Source organism: Sinohyriopsis cumingii, chromosome 4 (genome assembly GCF_028554795.1).
Source record: "Sinohyriopsis cumingii isolate HCF-2022 chromosome 4, ASM2855479v2, whole genome shotgun sequence".
Classification (NCBI taxonomy): domain Eukaryota; kingdom Metazoa; phylum Mollusca; class Bivalvia; order Unionida; family Unionidae; genus Sinohyriopsis; species Sinohyriopsis cumingii.
The window spans coordinates 63,267,492-63,280,406 of record NC_142964.1 but is presented as its reverse complement, the minus strand read 5'-3'; the positions used below and the strand labels follow the sequence as shown (position 1 = coordinate 63,280,406).

Here is a 12,915-nt window from a genome sequence, read left to right as displayed (position 1 = left end):
AGATCTATGCACTGAGAGTTATGTCAATTCAGTTTTTTTCTGACTGATCCATTAATGATAATGCTCAAGGTTTTAAATGTTTTGCTGATAGCAACAAATTAATCACCAATAAAACATAATCCCACACTCAAAACTGGCTTAGCGAGAAACCATATTTTCCCATTTTGTTTGATCATAATTTAAAGTGCAATCAAACAAATAGCGATTTTTTTTCTTCCAGAAATGAATCAAGTGAAGTCCTAAATGATTCCAAAGTTTTAAACATTCTGCTAAATGAAGCAAATTAATTGCCAATAAAATTATTCAAGTTGGTCCACACTTTGTCAACTGGCTTCATGAGCTGCCATATGCTCCGGTTCTGACCAGTTGATTATAATTTAATGTCCAAACATACCAATTCTGATATGTGATCAAAAGGCAGTCCATTTGTGTCATAATTGTTTCCTTTTCCTCTATGATAAACTTCAAACGTCATCTCAAAACAATTAACCAAATTCAGTTGCACCATTTCTTGGTGGTTTGACCTCACTATCAATAGAGCTTACCAAGTCTTCACCCAGACATGATTTTACTCCATTTTAAAGCGGAATTTCGCTTTTCTCCTGACTTGAATCAGATTGTTCTTGATGTAGTCCATTTTTTATATCATCTCCGATCTGGTTTTTTAAAAACAGTCTGTTTGCTCCCATTCAGCAATGACCCTCCTAAATTATTCATTCCATATATTAGTTAGCACACAAATCTTGTAAAGAGTATTCTGATTGGTCAAAGGTTTAAACTCATCCAGTGAATCTTCATGTAATGGAAATTGATGGTAATGGAAAGAAGAAGCATTCTTGCAAAACATGGCATCCCGAGTTTGTTGAGGGAGACCATGTCACAAAAATTTTACATAAAGTTTTAAAAAATGTATATGGAAATGGGAATGGTTGGAGTGAAAAGTTGACGGAAATTTAGTTGGTCATTTTATAAGACAAGTGAACGCTAGAGGACTGTCATTTTGTGAACTCTCCAAAAAGATGTGAATTATGGTAATCGTGGTTGGAAGAGTTTGGAACAGCACCTACAAAAGAAGCTGCATACAGAAAAATTGGAAGCTCAGAAGACATCTGGAGAAAGTTCAGTTAATTACTATAAGAAGAAAGATTTCTTGCATGAGATAACAGATGTAGCCCTCTGTCAGAATATGCGCACTGCATGTCGACAATACAAGCACCAGCTTGAAAAAGGCTCTCATTGAGAAGGAAAAGAAACGATTGCACACTGAGCTATAAAAAAAAAGTCGGTGTGACAAAGAGGAAGGCTAAAGAAATCTTTTCAGAAGCCACAAAAAGAGCTCAACTGGCATATCAACAGGTTGTGTCCATTGGAGAAAAAGTGAATGTATAGGATTATTTGCATATAGTTGATGTACTTGGGTGTTTATTTTACAGATTTGTTATGAAAAGAGTGAAGTAAATATATTTGCTGCAAAAATTGAGAAATTATTGTGACTTAATTACGATATGAACACTGACATACACATGAAATAACTTCAGCATCAGTTGTATTGGAGAACAAATTCATGTGACTATAAATATTGTGAAATTATTGAAGCCAAGTTGAACATTTTTGGTATGTTTATTAGTTTCTCAAATGATTATTTTGGTTTATTTATGGTTGCATGAGGAGCAGTTTTTTATGAGTGTAAATTGGATTTTTGGCCTGTACCCCCAGATTGGGGGCACTGCCCCTTGATACCCCATTGGGGAAGGACCCCCAAAGCTCCCTTAAAATTGTTTCGGCTTTTTTTATGGAAGACCAAAATCATGTCTGTTCACCGAGGGGTGGGGGATCAAGTAGTTGAGTAGTCTAAAGTACTCACCGTTACAGATCACTGCCATCTCGCTGCTGTGTGGGTTCAAATCTTGGACTCGGCCAATGTGGGTATGTGAGAAATGTTGCCTGTAGCTTCTCGTGGGTCGATGGTTTATTCCGGGTTTTCTCGGGTTCTTCCTCCACCATTAATAATGGCTACCATGTATAGCGTATCTTGTGCTGAAAAATGGCGTTAAACTCTACAACAACAACAGAGAGGGATATTTCTTTTATGAGAATTAAAGCTAATGAATTTCGGGCTATTGCTACATATTGGGCCTATTTGAATCACTCACCCTTGTATGATGGTTTGAGAGTCATTTTTTGGTGGTCTTACATTTCCTTCTCCTTTAACCCTCAGTCTTTGGCACATCATAGTGTCCTGTAAGGGTGAGTGGATTTTTTTTCTATACCAGATTGGTTGAGGCAGTCAGTCTCTATTCTAAGTGGTATGTTCAGCAATGCAGTAGTTGCAGGTAATATATTATACTATTAAAATGTAGTTTTAATTATTTTAATTATGTAATATTTACCTACTGCTATTGTAAATATGCCCTTCTCCCACCCTGGTCTGATGTCCTGGCTAATGAGTCAGACTAGGATTGTGTTCTCTTCAATTCTGGCCCTCCAGTACTAATTGGAGGAGGGAATAATTAGCCTCAACTGGGGACTAAGAGTCTTGGAAAAGGAAAACAATGCAATAGTAGCAGTTAAGTGAAGCTGTCAACATTTTAGAAGATTACTGGGTACATGTTGATCCTAACAGTTGGTTACCTGGGGTGCAGGATCAAAAGTAAATTGTATTAAATGTGTACAAACCTAAATTAAACCTTTTCTAATTTCCAGTATCCTTATTTATCACTACCTATGTCATCTTTTAGATAGTACAAGAATTCATCCTCGTTTTCTGATAAAGTTTTGAAATCCCTGTCCTGTTCTAGTCGTTGTAAATATCATTTGACTCCCTTTCCTTGGCCTCACTGTTCATATGCGGATGCATATTTAGAGACTGAGCTTGAGTTATTAAGTAACACCTTTTGACCATTCATTTTGTGAAATTCATTCTAGGTTGCAACTGAACACTTGTCAGTTGTGTGGCAGGATCAAATAACCACCCTCACGTACCACACTTGTGGCTCATATTAAAGAATTGTCATGTGGGAAAACAAGTTATGAGATTAAGGTCAATTATTTACTGAGAGAGGAAGACCTCTGCTTGGCACTGAAAAAGTTGATCTATTTACAGCTCACTCAAATGCATTGTCAGTTTGAAAATGGTCTTCGGATTGCTGTAGAAATTCGTAATATGGTTGTCAATTTGAAAATGGTCTTCGGATTGCTGTAGAAATTCCTAATATGGTTGTCAGTTTGAAAATGGTCTTCGGATTGCTGTAGAAATTCCTAATATGGTTGTCAATTTGAAAATGGTCTTCGGATTGCTGTAGAAATTCCTAATATGGTTGTCAGTTTGAAAATGGTCTTCGGATTGCTGTAGAAATTCGTAATATGGTTGTCAATTTGAAAATGGTCTTCGGATTGCTGTAGAAATTCCTAATATGGTTGTCAGTTTGAAAATGGTCTTCGGATTGCTGTAGAAATTCCTAATATGGTTGTCAGTTTGAAAATGGTCTTCGGATTGCTGTAGAAATTCCTAATATGGTTGTCAGAAGCTATTCATATTGACCAGTCATTGTACTTAACACCATTTTCAAAAGAACTCTGTGCTTTCATTTAATGTATATTCATGAATTAGATGTGGGAGAGGCAAGATTAAATTTTATGGGCATATTGCACAGCATTAAGTTTGATGAAATTTTGCTGACATTTGATACTCTTATATCCAATTGTTCCAAAGTGATATTTATTTAGGTTCATTTACCATTATTTATACTGCTCTGGTGGCCGAAGTGGTTAGTGTCCACCTCAGATGCAGGAGGGTTTGAACCCTGGTAGAGTCATATCAAAGACATGAAAATGGTGCTCAGCATTAAGAGGTTAGTATTAGGACTGGTTGGCCTGGTGTCAGTATGATGTGAATGTGTGGGACATGATGCTACATGTCTGTAGTATTATGCCCCAGTGCCAAACATCACTTTAAACTGCCACAATGCAGACATCATAGCTATATGACTGAAAAATTGTTTAAGCTGTGTTGAAAATCCAAACACACACACACACACAGCATTATTTATATCTTCCCATTGAACCAAAAATTATGGTTAAAAGGTCCTGAAATAGGAAGCTTACAATATTGAGCTGTGTACACATTTTCATGGCTTAAAGTTCATTTCCTTATGATGTGATTCATGGGAGTTATAAAATTATACTGTCATTAGTGATGCCAGCTTTTGTTTATCTCAAAAGTTTGACTCATTTGTCATTAAAGCTGTATTCATCACTATTTTCCTGTCCTCAGAAACACAGTCAGAAGCTGTAAAGGCCTTCCAGAAAAAGAAAAAGAAACCTTTAGCGGAAAGAATTGCAGAGAAAGAAGCTGAACGTTTAGCAGCTGAAAAGGCAGAAAAGGTAGGGCAATCATCATTTTGGATTTGCTTTTCACTGGTAGCTGTTTTCACTTAATACTCATTTTGGAAAATATACACAGAAATCTATTTGTAATGACAAGGCTGACCAGCTGGAAGCAATAATTAAGAACAGTTGGTCTTGATGTTCGGGTAAACATTTTTCATGCATTAGTGGGACCCATTCTGGTTAAAATCAAGATCTACATCAGAAATGAAGATCTGAGAGTGACCATTCAAGGTTCATATTCTAGTGACATTTGGAGTTCAGGTCCACTTATTTTAGTGACCCATCAAAATAAGCATTTTATACCATGTTATGGGAGATGTCGTCAGAAAGGATACAAATTTATAAATGTGAAAGTTGTAATATGATTGGCGAGTCTAAAGGTCAACAGAATAAACCTTGTATCAAGGGCCATCAGATTTCTGTTGGATATCTTAGATTTAATGAAACGTTTAAAACTTTATCCTAGATTTCATCTGGTCATTCTTTGCAGGTGGTTATTGTTGCAAGTTTGAATATTATGGTAAACCATATTTGGCAGATAATTACTTTTCTAATGGATGTGGTGTCCTAAATAATAATAATAATGAGGACTTTGTATAGCACCTAATCTTTAGAAGCTCTAAGCACTTTACAACATTAGACAACACCTATAAGATAAAAAACATATAATGATATGATTACAAAAACAAACCCCATGAAATTAGAAAACATAAAAAACATGCTTAGAATATTTAAGGTAGGAAACATTATTAGGTCTTTAAGTTTGTTCTTAAATGATTTTAAGCCTACTAGTATATAGAGTTGCTCTTGTTATTTTTTCCATCACACTTTGGTTAACTTTTGCAGAACAGCTTATGGGATGGCCTGTTTGTTGTCCATCCATCCATTAGAGCAAGGTTGTTAAACACTTCAAAGGATTCTCATGAAATTTTACACACATTAATCCAAGGTCTAGCTGGTTCTAAATTAAAATGGTGCTGATGAGACAGTGAATATCATAGACACTATGATAGCCGCCTTGAAAATCTTTATCATGACTCCTGAATGGAAAGTCATATCTACAATGGTTTTCACCAGAGAACTGCTTTTGGATATGGATCTTGATACTATCTAACAGTCATACCCCATAGACATCTAACATGCCACAATGAATATGTTGAAAATCTTTTCACTAATTATTCTGAATGTGTTTTTCACTAATGGTGTTTAATTTGTCCTAAATGAAAATTATGCTGATCTTTATTCCATTATGGCCACCGGAGGCTAATTTGAATATCTTCACATGAATATCAGAGATGAGTTTCAACACTCCACACTTAAGTAAGAAGAAATGGTCCTATTTTGAATTCCTGGAAATTCTCTTTGAACAGCAGAACATCAGTCCCTTTTGAGGGACTCTTTGTATTTAGCTCTAATGATCATAAAACCACAGATGTTACCAGGCCACTGGATTGTGAGTTTCTTTCAGAAATTATTAAGAGTTGCATAACTTCTAAAACTGAGGGGGCAGATTACTTTTGGTTTCCCAATACACGATTTAAAAAATGTAAAATCAGGTTGACCATATCTTTGTCTTTTGTTCATGATCTCGGTCAGTCCTATACTTAAGAGATTATTGTTCGAATAGAGACACCTTTATGATTGAGATCTGCTGTCATACTTCAAAACTGTTGACGTGATCTGATTGAACTGTCTCTGCAAGGGTATATCAAATTGATCTGTGAATTAGATGTTAGGAACAAATCTAAAACACAACATCAGAGAATTATCTTGAAGGAAAAGATAACTGATTTCTTATGAAAGTTGGTGAGATGGAAAGATCATCTGCTAAGAATGAAACTAGAGAGCAGGAAAGATATGTTTGGTGCTAACTGAACATGGCGATAAAGACATAGTCTGCACTTGCAATCTGATACAGGACTGAAATTTCCTTGGAAAAACATACAAGAATTGTGGATAATTATGTTTCAATTATATACCCAAACATGATTTTCCACAATTCTTGCATTTTCCAAATCCATTCTGTTGCTAATTGTGAGAGGTATTTAATCCTCCAAGCAAAATTCACAGTACTTTGAGGAATAGGCTAAACTGATGACTAGATAGATAGAAGAGGATCCAATAAATGATCTTCAGTTTGCAAAGGTTAAGTAGATTGATAAGAAACAAAGTAGAATATTTACTTGCTCAGCAGACTGAATTAGGTATACAATTACCTTGTATGTTTATTGTCAAAGAAGTGATACAAGGCCCCCCCCCCCCCGATACCCCCCCATCTGGAAGTAGATGTGGGCAACCTACCCCTCATAAATGTCTGGTATTATCTCAGTAGACCAGAAGAGCTTGAGATGTCCAGTTGTCCATTGTCTGTCTGTTGCCTGTCCATTAACACAAGTTTATTCTCACTGCACCTCCTAAACTGCTGGGAACATTGTCATAAATCTTTACACACATTCATCCCAAAGTTCAGTTGATCCTAAATAAAATTGTTGTCACAGACATCCGTTTGGCTGTCACAGCAAATCTTGTTATCCCTACTCCTCTTGAATGAATACTTCTCATGAAGGAATGGTCATGTTAACATCGGGTTTTCACTAAAGAAAGCCTTCTTATGATGTCTAGTTGGTCCTAAATGAAAATGATACTAGTCTGTCATCCCATATGGTCACCATAGCAGCCATTTTGACAATCTAACTATTGCTAATTCTGAATTGAAAGTTGTATCAACTTAAGTTTTCTGCCATCAGCAGTTAACAAACTTTGTGGATAGCTTGCACCTCTGGGGTTAGGAAGAAGCTTATCAGTTTCAGGGTCAAATGGTCAAAGTTACTGTAACTGAAAGACCAAAAATGGTTTCTGCACAATAACTCAAGATCAATGACATCTACAGTTACCAAACTTTCTGAATGGCTTGTACATCGGGTAAGGAAGAAGCCTACTGGTTTTGTGATAAAAGGTCAAAGTCACTGACTGGAAGAAGAAAAATGACTTAAATTCACAAGCAGTAATTCTACATAACAGACCTGGACCAAGCATTGTTGATGGCTTTTCAATCAAGGTAAGGAAAAAACCTGTACATTTTGGGATCAGAAGGGTCTAAAGTGCAGGTCATTATAACTGAAAGACAGAAAATTGTTTCTGCATAGAGGTTTTAGCTGCCAACATTGTGGGAATATAATGTGCCATTCAGTGTGCTCTTGTTCAGTAAGGCACTGGCATGGTATTTATTTTCATTAGCACATTTCTAGTTTAATATGACAAAGATCAAGGTCACAGAGTAGTCGGTGTACAGCACGTGTGACATCAGTTTTCAGGAGGCAAAATGTCAAAGTTTTAGTTAAGTTTCATTCATACTATTTTCATTTTCCTTGCCATGTACAACCACTTCGATAGCCATGTGGTTAGAGCATCCACCTTGCATGTGGGAGGTCACAGGTTTGAACCCCAGCCTGGTCATACACAAGACTTACATAAAAAATGGTACTAACAGCTGTTTTGCTAGGCGCTCAGCATTAAGAGGTTAGTGTTAGGACTGGTTGGACTGGTGTCAGGATGTGACTGGGTTGGACATCATGCTACATAACTGGGACATGATGCCCTGGTTCTAGACATTACTATAAACTGCCACACTGCAGACATCGTAGCGATATGACTGAAAAATTGTTAAAACTACTTCAAAAATCCAAATCACACACACACACATGTCCAAAGTTGTTTTTTTTAAAATGTGTTTTTAGCTGTCATATGTATGCTTCGTATTTTCCTCTTTATTTAGGAAGGAGTAAAAGAACTCACACCAGAAGAAAAACTAGCAGAGAAATTGAAGATTCAGAAAATTCAAGAGGAGTCAGATTTAAAACTAGCCAAAGATGCCTTTGGTATGGCTATTTTGTGTTTTTGAAAGTTAAGCGCATTGTCTGCATTATATAGATATTTTCTTCCACTGGGAAATCACACATTTAAAGATTTTATGCGTTGTTCTGAAAGTCTTCAAAAAGGCTTAATGTTGCTATTCACAGGCAAGACATTTTTTTTATGTTGAAGCTCTGTTTTGAAAGTTCTTAGCTGGATTGTACAAAGTACAGGAGAGCTTGAGCTACGTCCCAAGTATTAATGGCACTGTCAGCAGTCAGATTAATACTGTAAAAGTTTGGTTTTATTCTTCTGCCAGTTGTATGCGTTAGTTCTTCATTGAGAAATTAGGTCAGTCTGACCTACATCTAAGAGCATATGAGATGGTCTGTTGTGTGTCTTCCAGTAGTCCATCTATTAGCACAAGGTTTTGATTGCTGCTTCTCCTAAACAACTTGCAGGATTACTATGAAGCTTTACAAATACGTTCATCCCAAAGTCTATTTTATCAGAGATGAAAACAGTGCTGCTTGGAAGTTCAGTATGGCCATCACAGTGTCCATTTTGAAAATCGTGTCATTGCTTTTCCATCTGAAAGGATGGTCGTATCAATCTGGAGTTTTCACTAATAGACCTGATGTTAAATTGGACCTGGATGAAAGTAGTCCTCATCCGACATACAATCTAGTTATTACTAGAACAGAAAGTTGTGACATTGTAGTTTTTTTTTTTTTTGTTCTAAGCAAAAATGGGGATAATCTGATCTCCAGTATGGTTACCATGGTGAAAACCTTGAGAATCATGTTATGGCTACTTCTGGACAGATGGTCATTATTAACAGGTTTATTTTAATTTGAAATTTTTAGATTTCAGTTGGTTTCATTGTAATTGTCATCATTGTGATTTGCCCATTTCTATTTAGATAAAAAAAAGAGGTAATTGATTGTTATCATGATGCCCATGAATGCTTCTTTGAGAACCTAATTAAGTGCTTACTCTGTTAAGTTGGCTTTATTTTGACTGCTTTTTTAGATTGTAATGGTCCAATTACAGGTGACACAAACTGGTTTACAACTTTATTGTCTCCAGCTGAATATATTACAAGAAAGATGCAGACATCATAATAAGAGCTGATTGTTGGTCAGCATAATTTTTTTTAATTGCACAACATAGACAACTCCTGATTTTTTTGACATTGGCTAACTTTTGGATTGTTCTTCAAAATTTTAAGTGATACATTTGAAAATAACTTTAAATTCTAATAAAACATATATAGTTTTGCCTTTTCTCTTTATTGTCATGTTTATGATTGAAATTATAGCTACAAAGTTTTAGGTCATTTGTGTTTCTTTATAGTGAATAACTATAATTTCGTACTGAGGGGGAGGCAGGTCAAATTTCATGCACAAATTTGTGACCATTGCATGTCAACTTGATTTGTATTTTGAATTGACTTACAATCTAATATCCATTAACATTTAAGTTCATTATATGAATAATTGTGTAAGAGAAAGGTTATATAATTTTGGTTTCATTGAAAGCTGTTCCCTTCCCCTATATTAATGTTTACCTAGATGTTAGATTTTCTTGTGATCTTGTGCTTTAATTTAATCAGTGTTTCCCTTTACGCACATTTGTGCATCAAGGATGCACACTGGAGAAAACTGATGCACACATTTTGTTGCTGTGCCTTTTTTTGACGCAAAGGATTTGCATAATGCTGTAAGGATTTATTTAATATGTAACGCTTTGGATGAGGGATGGCATTGTGTATACCTCGAGCATAGGTATAGTCTGGTTCCCTGTTTCTTATGCTCCCTGTGTTGCACTCCGCTATATGGAGCATACGAAACAGGTAACCAGACTAGCATACGCAATGTCATGACAGAGTAGCTTCCTCTAATCTCGCGAGCTCTCACACGATTTCCATCGAGCTCAGCAACATTCATCCAGATGTTTAACCTCAGTGCTTGTTGCACTAAAATGGCGTGCACAAAGAATCATTAGCCAAGAAAGTGAAAGAAGCAGAACACAAAAGAGTAACTGCGGATCAAATTTGAATGAAAAATGGAGAAAATAATTCCTTTGACTGGAATACAGTCCATCCATTGGGATTACCGGTGTGACTTCTGATTGCGTGATTGCGAAGACTGCAAAAGTGAATAATCCTTTCGTGACAGGGTTAAAGAATTTTTAAAAATCTACCTTTGTTTGCCACAAGATGTCTGGAGAACACGTTATCACCCAAGACATTCGCAACAAAGAAATCGGTAAGCTTGAAGAGACAAATGTGTTATTTGGATTACAAAGTCAGGGGGTTATTGCAGATTTTGTTGGTTTTTAACTTTGCTGCAATAAAAGAAAGATTGAAAAGTTTAAATGTAACTTATTAAAGAGAAGATGAATCATTAGCCTCATTGATTTTTGGATAATTTGTTTTAGGACGAAGTACAATGAAACCGATGATAGTACACATTTTATGACAGGCATTAAATTAGCTGCCATTTGGTTAAAAACTTTTTGTATTGGCATATCTGTAATTTGTTGGTCTATAATATTGCTACAAAGAGAATATAATGAGACTGTTAAAAGTACAACTTTAAACTAAAAGAACATTGAACTGATAAAATTATTCTTTGAATGGACAGTGCATTTGTGTGATAATTGTGTGTGTTGGTTTATTTGTATTTTGAGAAAGAGAGAGAGAGAGAATGTTGTGCAAGTTATCCAATTTCGAGCAGAAATAATTTGTCAGTACATTTTTGATTGTCACATTGATCCCAGTTCTGGCACCAAGGATTTTTTTTACCCTCAATTTTACACCCCTGGGGATACACTGACTTAATGCTGTAGTCATTGTTTATGCTCACATATTATTGAGTTAGAGGCATACTTTGTTGTATGCAGGTTATTTCTAGCATCTAGACAGATACCAGTTTGCAGGCGAACTAGGTTGTCTTTTTGATAGTTTTTAAATGCAAAAACTATTATTTCCTTTCAGAAAATTAAATATTTTTACTTGAATGATAGTATAAAGTTATTAATTGAGATCAAGAAATATTATTTCTTCAAGTGTAGTACAATGTTTTGAGCACAATGTAAATGGAGCTACAAGTACAAAAATATAAGTTTACTGCAAACATTACATCGGTTTACAAATTTTATGTTGTGCAAGGTCCTGTTCTTATTAGGGCAAAGGTTATGAATTTAATGAAAAATGGATATTTTATCACTTTGATTTCTCATTTATTGCAAGTTTTTTTTTCTTATGACAGGTGTTATGGATGCCAAAAGTATAGATGGGATGTTTCCAGACACAGAAGAAGAATTTTCGACATTCAGAGATGCTTTAAAATCTAAAATTACACAATTCGAAGTATGTTCTTGATACTTCTTGAAATGGCTATAGCACGTCTTGTAGAGAATATTCATGCAAACCTTTATTTAGGTGACATACATTGACAGCAAGTGATTTTTAATGCTATTAATTTTTTTCCCACTATGACAGTGGTAGGCATGGAGTGTTATCTTTGCAGATCCATGCATCCATCTGTCACACCTTGGTTAAGTTTTGCATTGAGATTAGTTTTCAGCAGCCACAATATGGAATCATTGTTCTATGAACATGTTTATACTTTCTCTGATGATTCTAGCATTGATGAGGTAGATAACAATTCTTACCCCCCAAAAATGAAACGTGAAGAAATGTGCTAAAGTAGCTTAAAAACAAAGAATTGATGTTGCAGCAGATGCTAGAATTAGGTCCTTATTGCTGTATGATGCTATAAATATTTTCAAAATGTTGTTTTGTGTTTGACTTCCTGTCTTCTTATTAAAATGATACTAAAGCAAAAGATAAAGTTGTATTCATGATCAAGAGGTGGGGTGGGACAGATTATCCACAAATCATTTGACCAAATGCTTATTCCAATGGAATGTTTTGTAGTCATGGCTGTCTTCAAAAGCAATGGATTTTAAGACCAACTAGTGAGATTTATCTCTCACATGCATTTCCCAGGTCACATTTATCATTCAGATGTGTTTTTAGTATAAGTGGGAAGAGGAAAATGCACATAATTTTTATATCTTGCATCTATTTGTTTAATTCGTATTGATTTGTTTTGTGTTTGGCATTCTCCATTGAAATTGAAATTTTTTTTTTCTTTTTTCAATTATATTGTAAGCTCTCTTAGTCTACTTCTTTTTAGTGCTCTTAAAAATGCATTGGATGCCACAATTCTGAGTTTTGTTATCTTGAAATTCATGCACTAATATTGGTCCCTCAGACCTTTGTAATTGGTAAGAAATCTAAATCTTTTTAGTGATTATCGGGAGGAAAAGGAGCTTCAGCTTTACTGCATCTAATAATAGTACATTTATGGTATTGTCTCATTACTAATGGATGTGACATTACTGTTTTTCTCCCCTTGTTTTATGGCAGAGCATATTATGTCTGTCTCTTTTTTTTAAAAATCTTCTACACAATAACTTGAGTTCTTCAGCATCTATCGTTACTAAACTTTGTAGATGATATGCACTTGGAGTAAGGAAAAAGCCAGTAAATTTCAAGCTTACAATTTAAAAGGTCAGGGTAGCTGACTGAAAGAAGGAAAATGGTTTCTGGACAACAACATTAATTCTGCATCATAGACTTGGACTAAACTTAGTTGCTTA

The 12,915-nt window shown here is 35.3% G+C and overlaps 1 protein-coding gene across 1 annotated transcript in view; it reads left to right on the top strand.

The window, feature by feature from the left end:
* Positions 1 to 12,915, top strand: part of LOC149801324 (eukaryotic translation initiation factor 3 subunit J-like) — a 34,645-nt gene that overhangs the window by 7,185 nt on the left and 14,545 nt on the right. Inside the window, exons 4-6 of the mRNA XM_089955365.1 lie at positions 4,274 to 4,383; positions 8,165 to 8,267; positions 11,517 to 11,617. Coding sequence (XP_089811491.1) covers positions 4,274 to 4,383; positions 8,165 to 8,267; positions 11,517 to 11,617 — 314 coding nt within the window. The remainder of the gene's footprint in view (positions 1 to 4,273; positions 4,384 to 8,164; positions 8,268 to 11,516; positions 11,618 to 12,915) is intronic.